This window comes from Ornithorhynchus anatinus, chromosome 5 (assembly GCF_004115215.2).
Source record: "Ornithorhynchus anatinus isolate Pmale09 chromosome 5, mOrnAna1.pri.v4, whole genome shotgun sequence".
NCBI lineage: Eukaryota > Metazoa > Chordata > Mammalia > Monotremata > Ornithorhynchidae > Ornithorhynchus > Ornithorhynchus anatinus.
Window position 1 is genome coordinate 30,790,355 of NC_041732.1, and position 13,118 is coordinate 30,803,472.

The following is a 13,118-nucleotide window of genomic DNA, read 5'->3' on the forward strand; positions in this document are numbered from 1 at the left end:
AGCACCCATCCATGCTTTCAATTTGCAGAGCGAGGCTCTCTGGTCTGTGCAGCCCCTCTTTCACATCTGCCGTGGCCAGCTGTTTTTAGTCAAAACGCAAGACACTGCTGTGAGAATAAAGCAGGAGACAAGGAACAGCCTGTCCGGAACGTTATACACATAACTTGGGAAACATATAGGCTGAGGCAGAGCATGACTAATCATGGCCTAAGCAGCAACTCTTTGTGTACTCAAACACCCTAGAATGTTTACATCTTTCTGCTTTTGCTACTAGGTCTCAGGCAATCCATTTGCTTGTGACATTTTAATATTAGACCCCCTAGGCATGTTGGGTGGCTTCTACATTGCCTTACAATCCCGTATGTGGGGGGGGGGGGGGGAGGGAGGGAGAGACAAGTCACTATTTCTTCTGAAGCATTCAGGGATTTTTTTGTTTTGTTTTTTCCTACTAGCCAAGAGAAAATAAATTCTTACTCATTTATGCTGGAGAAGAACGATGGCAAAGGAAATGTCTTGAGGGGTTCAACCCTGTAATGAACAACCCCTTCACTCTGGGATGAGTCACACTTGAGTTAGATAATGAAGTTGCTTTGTGAAGGATTGTTCCTTAGCAAGAAATGTTTGTTTCGGAGTCCAGCAGCACCCAGGGCCATGGCTGTATAATGTAAAGTTGGGTTTGGGCTGGGCCCTTTTGAACCAGTTACAACTAAGTAGAGATTCCTGGAGTGCTGGCAGAAGTAATTACTCACAGCATTATGGAAGTGTTTCATGTAGGAAACAAGCTTCTAATAACTCAGAGTACTTCCTTTCCTGCTTTCCCTTTCCATGTCTAGAAAATATTATCATTCATCACCAATGGGCGAAGCGTTGTAGGAGGTCAGAGAGTGTAATTATTTAGCAAAGGTGCAGTGAAAGACGCTTACTGTACGCGGAACACTGTACTAAGCGGCTTGGGAGAGTACAGCACAACAATAAACAGACTGCTTCCCTGCTATTCCACTGTGGTAACCATGCAGTTTAGTCTAAATACTTATTACATTAGTTTTCCTTCAGTTGTGTAAACTTGAGAGACAGACAGGGTAGGAGCTGCCCTTCTGCTTATTAGAAAAACACTGCAGTTGCAAAGATTCTGTTAAATTGTTTCCTGCCACCTGAAACATTGTCAGATTATGTTGTGTTGAATCCACACTTTGGATTCGATCGAACAGATCAACAATCTCTTTGGAAAAAATGTTATTGCAGTTGATTAATGACGCAGAGTTGGCTGTAAAACTAATTCTGGAAGTTATTTCTTTTCGTTATTGTTCTTTAGCATCCTGAGTAAAAGGGATTGTTAAAAATGATACTTCTGACTCCTGTTACTCGAGCTGTCCTGCCTGTTTTCTTAGAGGAGCAACAACCTTTTCCCCCCTCCTCAAACTCTGTGTTCTTTGATTTCCCAGTGCACTCGTTGAAGCTGCTGTGGTAGCAAAGGACACTGTTGTATGCTGCTTTGAAAATGAAAACACGGAACGGTGCCTGGCTGTCTGGAGAGGCTGGGGGGCCAGAGAATTTGAAGTCTTTTACCAGTCCTACGAAGAACTGGGCAGGCTTGAAATCTGTATGAGAAAAAGAAGGTAGTTCTTGTGGAATTTTAAACTAACGGGCTCTGAAGGGATGGGCCGTGAAGAGGAAACTGATACCCTTCAGGGTTTTAGCCTGAAGAGTTGCAAGGACTCCAAAAGGAACGTTTCTTTTTTCCCCTCCCAGTTTTGCTGCTAAGAACTACTGAAAACTTATCTGCTGTGCAGTGGGAATTTTTTTTTTTTTAAAGAAGTCATTTGAATTCTTCCCATTTCTTCCCCTCTCCCCCTTACTCGTCCCCCCTTCAGCTTCTAAGGTTTTACAGCAGGAGATCAAGTTTAATGCCTGGTGAAGACTATTCTCACACACGCACACATTTCCTCCTCATTCCTCCTAGCAAGGAAGGCACATCCTGGACTCTGGACTTTATAAGCTGTCCCCTTTACTCCTTTTAAACACCTCTGCAAACCAGAGTCACATTTACACTTTAAGGTCTCTACTAAGCGGGCTGTACTGAGAGACAGGGAATGTCACTTTATTATGTTGTACTTTCCCAAGCGCTTAGTAGAGTGCTCTGCACACAGTAAATGCTCAATAAATATGACTGAATGACCCAGACACTCAGATCCCTGCACAGCACTTCTCTTCCCCTTGGGCTGGCCAATTTCACTGATGACTGGAGCGATTCAGTGTTTTTCAAGGGGCAGAGAGTCATCGCCCCGAGAATACCTTCCCCTACCCACCTCCGATGACTAACATTGAGCAGTCAGTCCCCAGCCATGAATGAATGAACTCCTTTGCTGAGAAGCAACCAGTATTTACAGTCCAGAGTAAAAACACTTCAGTATTTTAAAGACTTCCATTTGTCCAAAAAAGCGTTGTAATTAGCAGCACTTCAAGATGGCCTTCTCTGTGGGTTTAGTTCCTTATAAAATAAACTTGCAAGTAAGCTTCATCTGCATGCACATGCCCTGTTTATTATTGTTAAAGTTTAAACTATGTATCATTTGCCAGCTGATCATCACATCATGTCAGGTATATACAAGGTTACGTGTTTAAGATTTACTGCAAGCATGTACATTGAAATGTAAAAAAAAGTTCCTCATTCGTATATAAAATTTGGCATTTTTAAAGTGAGAAAATGTTGATTCAATTAAATTTTAACATTCAAATCCCAGAGCCCAGAACCAGGAGGTTAACTGTGTTTTCCTTTGTTACCAAACAATTGATTTTTAATTAAAAAAGAAACCCAAACCCTGTTGCAAAACTTATCTGAAAATAAAACAATCCATACAGAATGATGTCATGGCCCAAAACTGTTTATTGGCAGCTGGTGATTGTTTCTGCTACAGTGTTTTTGCTACGTACACTAAGTTAGTTCAAGGAATCTCTCTTATCACCCATTACCAGAATACAGTTTCTCCATCTGGGCTCAACCAAAATCAGCTTTCATGTTTCTAGCCTGGTTACAGTGTTAAAGTAGATTCATGTGGGATATTTGCCTATGCCATTCTTTTCTGAAGAGCAAAGCAAGATTGTAAAGGAATCATAGCAGAAATGAAAACAATCCGGTTTTAGCATCCACCCACAATTGAATGTTAAGAATTTTCCATCCTTCACCCTGAACAGAGAGATAACTCAGCTACCAGTGACTCCACCCTTCTACTCTCACCAATGGCCTATCAATGATATTCTCTCCAAGAAAGAGGTAGAGTTTCGCATTGGGATGCTCATTTCTTAAAATAAGAACTTAATAACTAAAACTCAGGTCACTGCTTTTAAGTGTATGAAAGAGTGGTGCGGTGCCAAATGTAAATTTTCTTTTCCTCTCTCTGTCCCCAGCAAGAATTCACATTGTTCTTAGTTTGTTGCTTTTTCTACCTGGCTTGGAACGTCCTTTTATTTAAATAAAAAAAAGAGAGACTCTTTCCCTCCTGGGAGGCTGTACTTTTTAAACCAGATTCATATTTTCCTTTACATTCCTAATGATAGCCCTCCCACTACCCAGCAATTTCCTTTACATTCCTAATGATAGCCCTCCCACTACCCAGTGAATGTTCAGATGATTTGACATGGAATTTATGGTGGCTCAGCACAGTAAGGATCAAAAATGTGAGGTGGAGCTGGTTTACACTGAGCACTTTTTCTATCAGCGTGAAGCAGCGTGACTCAGTGGATCGAACCTGGGCCTGGGAGTCAGAAGGACCTGAGTTCTCATCCTGGCTCCATCACATATCTACTGTGTGATTGGGCAAGTCACTTCACTTCTATAGACCTCAGTTACCTCACCTGTAAAATCGGGAGTATGACTGTGAGCCCCATGTGGGACAGGGACTGTATCCAACATGATTAACTTGTATTTACCTGAGCACCTAGAACCGTGCCTGGCACACAGAAAGCACTTTACAAGTACCATAATTACTATGGTTAGGTAGGGTGGGTAGGATGTCTGCCCCAATTTCCCATCACTGTAGACAGCACCACCCTCCTTGCTATTTCACAAGCCCATAACCTTGGCGTCCGTAACCTTGGCATTACCTACGACTCATCTCTCTTATTCAACTCAAGTATTCAGTCTTTCACTATATCCGGTCAGAGAGGCAATATGGCTTAGTGGAAAAAAGAGAGGTTATGGGTTCTAATTCTATTTCTGCTACTTGTCAGCTGGGTGTCTTTGGGCAAGTCACTTAACTTCTCTGTGCCTCAGTTACCTCATCTGTAAAATGGGGATTAAGATTGTGAGCCCCACGTGGGACAACCTGCTTACCTTGTATCTACCCCAGCACTTAGGCTTCAAGGCTCTACATCACCTTGCCCCTTCCTACCTCTCCTCCCTTCTCTCTTTCTACCACCCACCCGGCACGCTCCGCTCCTCTGCCGCCCACCTCCTCACCGTCCCTCGGTCTCGCCTATCCCGCCGTCGACCCCCGGGCCACGTCCTCCCGCGGTCCTGGAACGCCCTCCCTCCTCACCTCCGCCAAACTGATTCTCTTCCCCTCTTCAAAACCCTACTTAAAACTCACCTCCTCCAAGAGGCCTTCCCAGACTGAGCTCCTCTTCTCCCTCTACTCCCTCTGCCACCCCCCCTTCACCTCTCCGCAGCTAAACCCTCTTTTTCCCCTTTTCCCTCTGCTCCTCCACCTCTCCCTTCCCATCCCCACAGCACTGTACTCATCCGCTCAACTGTATATATTTCCATTACCCTATTTATTTTGTTAATGAATTGTTAATGAATGATTCTATTTAGTTGCCATTGTTTTTACGAGATGTTCTTCCCCTTGACTCTATTTATTGCCATTGTTCTTGTCTGTCCGTCTCCCCCGATTAGACTGTAAGCCCGTCAAACGGCAGGGACTGTCTCTATCTGTTGCCGACTTGTTCATCCCAAGCGCTTAGTACAGTGCTCTGCACATAGTAAGCGCTCAATAAATACTATTGAATGAATTGAATGAATTAGAACTGTGCTTGGCATATAGTACGTGCTTAACAAATACCATCATTATTATTATTATTCAACCATCACAACATTACTAAAATCCACCCTTTCCTCTATCCAAACTATTACCACAGAGATCCTATCCCACCTCGACTACTGCATCTGCCTCGTTGTTGCTGACCTCCCTGCCTCCTGTCTTTTTCCACTTTATACTTCACTCTGCTGCTGTTTCTAAAAGAAAATTCAGTCCATATCTCCCCACTCCTCAAGAACCTCCAATGACTGCCCATCCACCTCTGCATCTTTAGGCACTTACCCCACCTAATAATAATTATGGTATTTGTTAAGCACTTACTATATGCTGAGCACTGTTCTAAGCAGTTGGGTAGATACAGGGTAATCAGATTGTCCCACATGGGGCTCACATTTTTTAATCCCCATTTTTACAGATGAGGTAACTGAGCCAAGGAGAAGTTAAGTGGCTTGCCAAAGGTCACACAGCAGAGAAGTGGCAGAGCCGGGATTAGAACCCACGACCTCTGTCTGCCAAGCCCCTGCTCTTTCCACTAAACCACACTGTTTCTCTTCTGCTACATTGCACTGAAGCACCTATGTTTAAACTTTGTTGCCTTCCCTTTCCTGTACTTTTAGTGTCTTTTCTTTTAGATTGCAAGCTCCAACCTGATTAGCTTGTATCTACCCCAGCACTTAGAATAGTGCTTGACACATAGTTAAGCACTTAACAAATACTATCATCATATTAAGATCCTTGAGGGCAGGGAGCCTGTCTCCTAGCACTATTGTACTCCAAAATGCTTAGTAGAGTGCTATGCACTGAGTAGATGTTTTGATTGATGGTCTAAGCACGTGAAGGAAGACCAAAAACAAAGAGATACAGGTACTTCCATTCCAGACATGCTCGACACAGATCCAAACAGCAGAAATAGTAGCTGAGAGCAACCCTCAGCCTATCACAGCAGCCCTGCAATCAATGATATTTGAGTGCTTATTACATGCAGAGCACTGTACTAAGCACTAAGGAAAGCACAGAGCACATGGCAGGTCTGTATCAAGAGCTAAAAGAGGCAATAGCTCCCACACAGGGGCTCTTTTGAGGATACTCTTTGCTCTTAGTTCAAAAGAGAATTTTCTGATTGATTTATTCCCTCTGACCAGGAGTTTAAGAGGATTTGTCTGCTGTGTGACTTAGGCCAGTCACTGAACTTCTCTGTGCCTCAGTTTCCTCTTCTGTAAAATGGGAATTAAATCCTACTCTCTCCCACCTAAAACTCTGAGCCTGATGAAGGACAGGGACTGTGTCCAACCTGATAACGTTGTATCTACCCAATGCTTAGAACAATGCTTGCATATAGTAAGTGCTTAAAAAATATAATAATAATAATAGAGAACAGGTATTTTACAGTTGATGAAACAGGTAAATTAAGTGACTCGCCCAAGGTCACATAGCCAGGAATTGGCAGAGCTAGGACTAGAACCCACTTTCTCTGACTCCCAGAACTGTGCTCTTTCCACTAGGCCACACTATCAAAAGTGATGGAAAGGGCAGAAAAGCAGGCAACGATTTTACTGTCTTTCCTTACAGGTCTCCCTCACTGCCTTGTTTGTTATTCATCTTCATTCAGAGATCTTGCTAGAAACCAAATATCCCCCCGCAAAGGAAAAAAGTCACAAGTAGCATTATTCTCTTAGGTAAATGTCAGAAGAAGTCAGTACGAACCCCATTCTCATCAAAGCAGACATCAGCCCTGTTGCAATAAAATCCTAACCTTGTTTAGTGAGAAAATATAGGCAGTACCGATGCTTTCTAAGAGCCCTTGAAACATATGAAAGCATAGTAAATCAACTGACTGGCAGTTTGGAGAGTAGCTGGGAATGTGACACATGATGCAATATCTTTTGCCATAACTAAGCTGGAAAAGTTCATTGTTATTGCTCAGCCATGCTTAAACTCTAAAAGTATCCAGTTATAGCTGTTACGATCCTGAAGACTCAAGAAATTTCCCACCTCTGGGTACCTTCTGGTCAAATATCAGTTGGCTTATTGCACTGTTCTGGCGAATAAACTGCATTCAATCAGACTCCTGTCATTTATGGCTGACAAAAATGTGAAAAACAGGAATTGCAAGATTTCAAGAGCTTTCGTTTTAATCATTGAGTGCAAAAAACACCATATGGATTCAAAAGTATTCTGCTGTTGCTGCTTACAGAGGGAATTGTGGAAGCTTTTGGGGGGCCTTCACATGTAAACACTGTTTTCTTTACTCATTTACTGACATCTGGTTATAGTCTACTCCCTTATCCTTCAGGGAACGATTCAGTCTTCAATAACCTTTCCATTTTCTACACAGCTACCATGGGTTCTCAAGTTGTAAGACAACGAACCCTCTCCTTCCCCTTTCCCACCTCTTCCTCCTCAGATCCAAGCCTGTCCACTTACAACCATCTTTCTCCAGTTAGTATCGACTCCCACACTCGGTCAGGACTAACTGGGCTGTAAACAGCACCTTTTAGCCAAGCCACATCACTAATTAATTGAGCAAGCCAGCCTCCACCTTCTCTCCCTTCAGTAGACATAGAAGTTACAAGGCTAATGACTCATCTCTGGTGAAATTCAGAGGACTGGTAGGAACTTCCAGAAAGGTACCAGAATATATTCCCCAACTCCAGGAACACTACACTTTAACCATCCTTGGGAATTGATCTTGGCAATTGCTGGACCTTGAGAACTTGCAACATTTTCTGACAAGCTAGGTCCCTTCAGGCAGAGCTACTGATCAATAAATGGTATTTATTGAGCGCTTACAGTGAGCAGAGCATTGTACTAAGCACTAGGGAAAGTACAATACAATAGAGTTGATAGCCATGATCCCTGCCCAGAGGAATTTACAATCTAGTGGGGGAGACAAACATTAAAAGAAACCACAGATAGGGGAAGGAACAGAGTATAAGAATATGTTGATGAGTGCTGGGGTGGGGATGAGCATCAAAGTGCTTAGGGGTCATAGACTCAAGTGCCCAGGTGAGGCAGAAAGTGAGGGAGATAATTAGGTGGAGAAATTCCAACACCCACAAATCCAACTTGCACTTGTCTAAAAGCTAAATAATTCAGAATTATCAGGACCATGCAGTTAGGTGGTTCAGGCAAAAAACCTAGTCTCAATTCTTCTCTTTGCCAGTTAGGTGAAGTGATTGATCTCAGGAGGTTTTTTCTAAAAGTTCTTCTAAATCTCTCTTCCAACCTGTCAATTTATTGAGCAATTATTGTGTGTAGAACACTGTATTAAGCACTTGGGAGAGTATGATACAACAACATAACAATATAACGAATCAAAACCTAGTACTGAGAGTACATTTGCATTCGAAACAACAGCCCATTAGATTTTGTCAGGGATTAATTTACATTCTGCGCATTTCTAAAATGAGTTCTAATAAGAACAGAAAATAACTGTCTCTGCCTGGGCCTACCCTTATGAAAAGAAAAACATTTTTCAGGATCCAGGTGTTTCTTAATAGTTTGACTTATAAACAATAGCAGGTAGGAGGATCTGGTACTATTAATTTTTTCCAGTGTTTCATCGCAATAGGACTCACTCTAGTCCATACTTAACTCTGCTGCCCTGTTCAGTTTTCTACAAAAACATTCAGTTCAAGTTTCCCCTTTCCTCAAGAACCTCCAGTGGTTGCCCATGCACCTCCACATCAAACAGAATCTCTTCACCATTGGCTTTAAAGCAGTCAATCACCTTGTCCCGTCCTACCTCACCTTGCTACTCTCCTACTACAACCCAGCCCACATACTTCAAATCCTGTAATGCTAACCTTATCACTGTACCTCAATCTCATCTATCTCATCACCCACCTCTTGCCCATTTCCTGCCTTTGGCTTGGAACACCCTCCCGCCTCATATCCGACAGACAATTACTGTCCCCCTCTTCAAAGCTTTATTGAAGGCACATCTTCTCCAAAAGGCCTTCCCTGATTAAGCCTTCCTTTCCTCTTCTCCCATTTCCTTCGATGTCACCCTTCCATTCATTCATTCAGTAGTATTTATTGAGCACTGACTATGTGCAGAGCACTATACTATGCGCTTGGAATGTACAATTCAGCAACAGATAGAGACAATCCCTGCCCATTGACGGGGTCACGGTCTAAACGGGGGAGACAGACAGCAAAGCAAAACAGAACAAAACAAACAAGACAACACCATTAAGATAAATAGAATCAAGGAGATATACACCTCATTAACTAAATAACTAATAACTAGTTATAACAATAATAACCAATATAATTAATAATATAGTAATAACTAATATATACAAATGAGCACAGTGCTGAAGGGAGGGGAAGAGGGAAGAGTAGAGGGTGGGAGAGGAGGAGAAGCAGAGGGAAAGGGGGCCCTTGACTTTTTCTTTTTCTTCATCCCCCTTCCAGCCCCAAAGCACTTATGTACTTATCTGTAATACATTAATGTCTCTCTCTTCTTCTAGACTGTAAGCTCATTGTGGGTAGGAAATGTGTCTATTGTTACACTCTCCCAAGCGTTTAGCACAGTGCTCTGCACACAGTAAGTGCTCAATAAATATGATTGACTGTCTAGTATTTCTCCTAGGTCTGAAACTGAGAATCATAAGGTTAATGAGAATGAACGAGCGGTTGCACTTTGCCTTTTCTAAGTCACTTCTCAACTTTATCTTTATTAGACGATGTCCCCAGTTCTATTTCTCTTTTCTCCAAAATCTTTCACTATTTTCACTGTTTTCTCTTCTCTCTAAACTTGAGCGGGAGAAGAGGGGGAGAAAGGGGATGAAAAGCTAAATATATTACTCTAATAAGAACTCAAACAATAGTGTAGTGGGGGCATTTCCTTATCTTGCCACCGTTCCTTCATCCACATCACGCCTCTGGCCTGGAACTCCTTCCCCTTTCATATCCGAAAGACCACCACTCTCCCCACCTTCAAAGCCTTATTAAAATATCTTCTCCAAGAGGCCTTCCCCAACTAAGTCCTCAATTCCCCTACTCACTCTCCCTTCTGTTGTTACTCTTGAACTTGGATTTACATGCTTTATTCATCCCACCCTCAGCCCCATAGCACTTACGTGCGTATCTGTAATTCATTTTAATTTATGTGTCGTCTTATGCTGTCAAGTTATTTCCAACGCATAGTGACTTTATGGACACATCTCTCCCAGATTGCCCTACTATCCATCTGCAATTTTTCTGGTAGTATATCCATAGATTTTTCTTGGTAAAAATAGAAGTTTTTTTGTTTTTTTTTACCATTGCCGTCTTCAGTACAGTAAACTTGAGTTTACTCTCGACTCTGCCCTCGACTCTCTCCCATGCCGCTGCTGCCCCAGCCAAAGCGTATTTTTACGTGCAGCAGATTGTCTTCTTCTTGATAGCCACTGCCCAAGCTAGGTATGGAATGGGTATGCCTCTGTTTGACTCTCCCTCCTATAGCTGAGGCTGGTAGAGTACAGGAGGAGAGGTGAGAGATTAGTCAGGAAAAGAAGATTCCTGGAGAAGATTCCATTTTAGAAAGCCTTTTAAGATGGTGAGAGTAGTGTCTGCCAGATAAGAAGGAGCAGATTCCAGGCAGGAGGTGGAGCATAAGCAAGGAGTTGGCAGAGAGAGTCAAGAGTAACACACCTTTGGTATTAGAGAATGGGTGGGAGGAAGGGGTCAATTGCAAGAGAGTTGAAATTGAGTGACCATGAGGAGGTTGGCATTAGAAGAGCAAAGTGTGCAGGCTGGGTTGTTTGTAATGGAGGAGGAGTAAGGATAAATTGGAGTGGGGGAGAAGAGAGCTAAGTGAATGCTTTAAAACCAAGGGTGAGGAATTTCTACTTGACGTGGAGATAGATGAGCAACCATTTGACATCTAGAACATCTAGAAAAGAATGGATCCAAGCAGCAGAGTGAAGAATGGACTGAAAAGGGTAGAAGCTGATGGCAGGGAGGTCAGTGAGGAAGCTGTTGTAGTAGTTAAGATGGGATATAAGTGCTTGGACTAGCATGGTAACAATGGGGATGGAGAGGAAGGGGCAGATAGGTTCTAAAAAAATAACTGACAAGATCTGGTGAATGGCTGAATATTAGGGTTGAAGGGGAGAAAGAAGAGTCCAGGTTGCTGGCTTGTAAGATGGGGAGAATGGTGGTATTATCTACAGTGACAGAAAAGTTGGAGGGAGGAGAGGGTTTGAGAGGGAAGACGAGAAGCAAATTTTGTACATGTGCCAATGGGACATCCAGATAGAGATATCCTGAAGGTAGGAAGAAATGTGAAATTGTGGAGGATAGAAATCAGGGCTATGAGGTAGACTTGGGAACCGTAGGAGTAGCTATGGAAACCGAATGGAACGGATGAGCTCCCCAAGGGAGAGGTTGTAGAATGAGAATAGAACATTTCAGGCACTTAATGAAGCACTATGGCCTAGTGGAAAAGAGCATGGGCCTGGAACTCAGAAAACTCGAGTTCTAATTCTGCCTCCACCACTTATCCACTGTGTGACCTTGAACAAGTCACATAACTTCTCTGTGCCTCAGTTCCCTCATCTCAAAATGGGGATTCGAAACCTGTGCTCCCTCCCCCTAAGATCATGAAGCCCATATGGGACCTGATCATCTTGTATCTACTCCAGCACTTTCTACAGTGCCTGGCACATAAAAAGCGCTTAACAAATGCCACGCTTATTAATCATGTTTACACTATGGCACAAAATCTAAATATGATCCAGTGCCAACACACCTTCTACTATTGAAGACAGAGCTCTGCAAAACGTACAAAACTCCCAAGGATGTGATGTCAGATCTGGAAGGGACCTGCTGGCTAGAAGTTGAGTCTCTCAAAACAAGACATAACGTAAGAGGCTTTTTCCTTACAGTCACTAATAGAGTTAAGAATTCACAGGTCGTGATCTGCCTAAAACCCCTTCTGGCGTAGTGGATAGACCATGGGGCTGGGAGTCAGAAGGTCATGGATTCTAATCCTGGCTCCACCACTTGTCTGCTGTGTGACCTTGGGCATGGCACTTTACTTCTCTGGGCCTCAGTAAAATGGGAGTTAAGACTGTGAGCCCCACATGGGAGAGGGACTGTGTCCAACCCAATTTGCTTGAATCCACCCCAAGGCTTAGTTCAGTGCCTGGCACATAGTAAGCGCTTAATGAATACCACAATTATTATTAGTAGTAGTAGTATATTCATTCAATCAATTGTATTTATTGAGCACTTACTATGTGCAAAGCACTGTACTAAGCTCATGGGAGAGAACAACAACAAAATAGATACATTCCTGCCCACAATGAGCTCACAGTCTAGAGGGAAAGAAAGACATTAATATAAATAAATACCTAAATACATAAATTACAAATATATACATATGTGCTGTGGGGATGGGAGGGAGGATGAATGAATAAGAAGATATTGTGATGGTAGAACTGACAGGATTTAGAAATGGTCTGAATTCATGGGTGGAACGAGAGAGAGGAGTCAAGGATAATGCCAAGGTTATGGACTTATGAGACAGGAAGGATGGTGGTGCCGTATGAAGTGGAGGTCAAACAAGAGAGGAAAGCAACAGAAGTGATTGGTGTATCTGCTCCTTGTGGGCAGTGATCATGTCCCCGACTCTATACTATTGTTATTTCCCAAGCACTCAGTACAGTACTCTGCAGATAGTAGGCACTCATTCAGTCAAAACTAGCCCTGAGGAACTCTCAAACATAGGAGTGGAAGGCAGAGGAGGAGCTAGTAAAGGAAACTGAGGAACAGTTTCCACAGGGGCAGGAGGAGAAGCAGGAGAGGACTGTCAGGAAAATCAAGGTTACATAGTATTTTCATTCATTCAGTTGTATTTATTGAGCTCTTATTGTGTGCAAAGCACTGTACTTAGCACTTGGGAGAGTGCAATAAAGCAGCAGACACACATTCCCTGCCCATGATGAGCTCGCAATCTAGAGGGAGAGTTTCTAAAACAAGGAGGTGGCCCATACTATCAAAACCTTCTGAGAGGTCAAGAAAGGGTAGGACAAAATAGAGTCCATTAGACTTGGCAAGGAGGAGATCACTGGCAACCTTGGAGACAGCTATTTC

The 13,118-nt window shown here is 42.9% G+C and overlaps 1 protein-coding gene across 1 annotated transcript in view; it reads left to right on the forward strand.

The window, feature by feature from the left end:
* Positions 1-2,864, forward strand: part of LRRK1 (leucine rich repeat kinase 1) — a 145,817-nt gene extending 142,953 nt beyond the window's left edge. Inside the window, 1 exon segment of the mRNA XM_029065466.2 lies at positions 1,443-2,864. Coding sequence (XP_028921299.1) covers positions 1,443-1,620 — 178 coding nt within the window. The 3' untranslated portion in view covers positions 1,621-2,864.
* Positions 2,865-13,118: the final 10,254 nt, after the last annotated feature.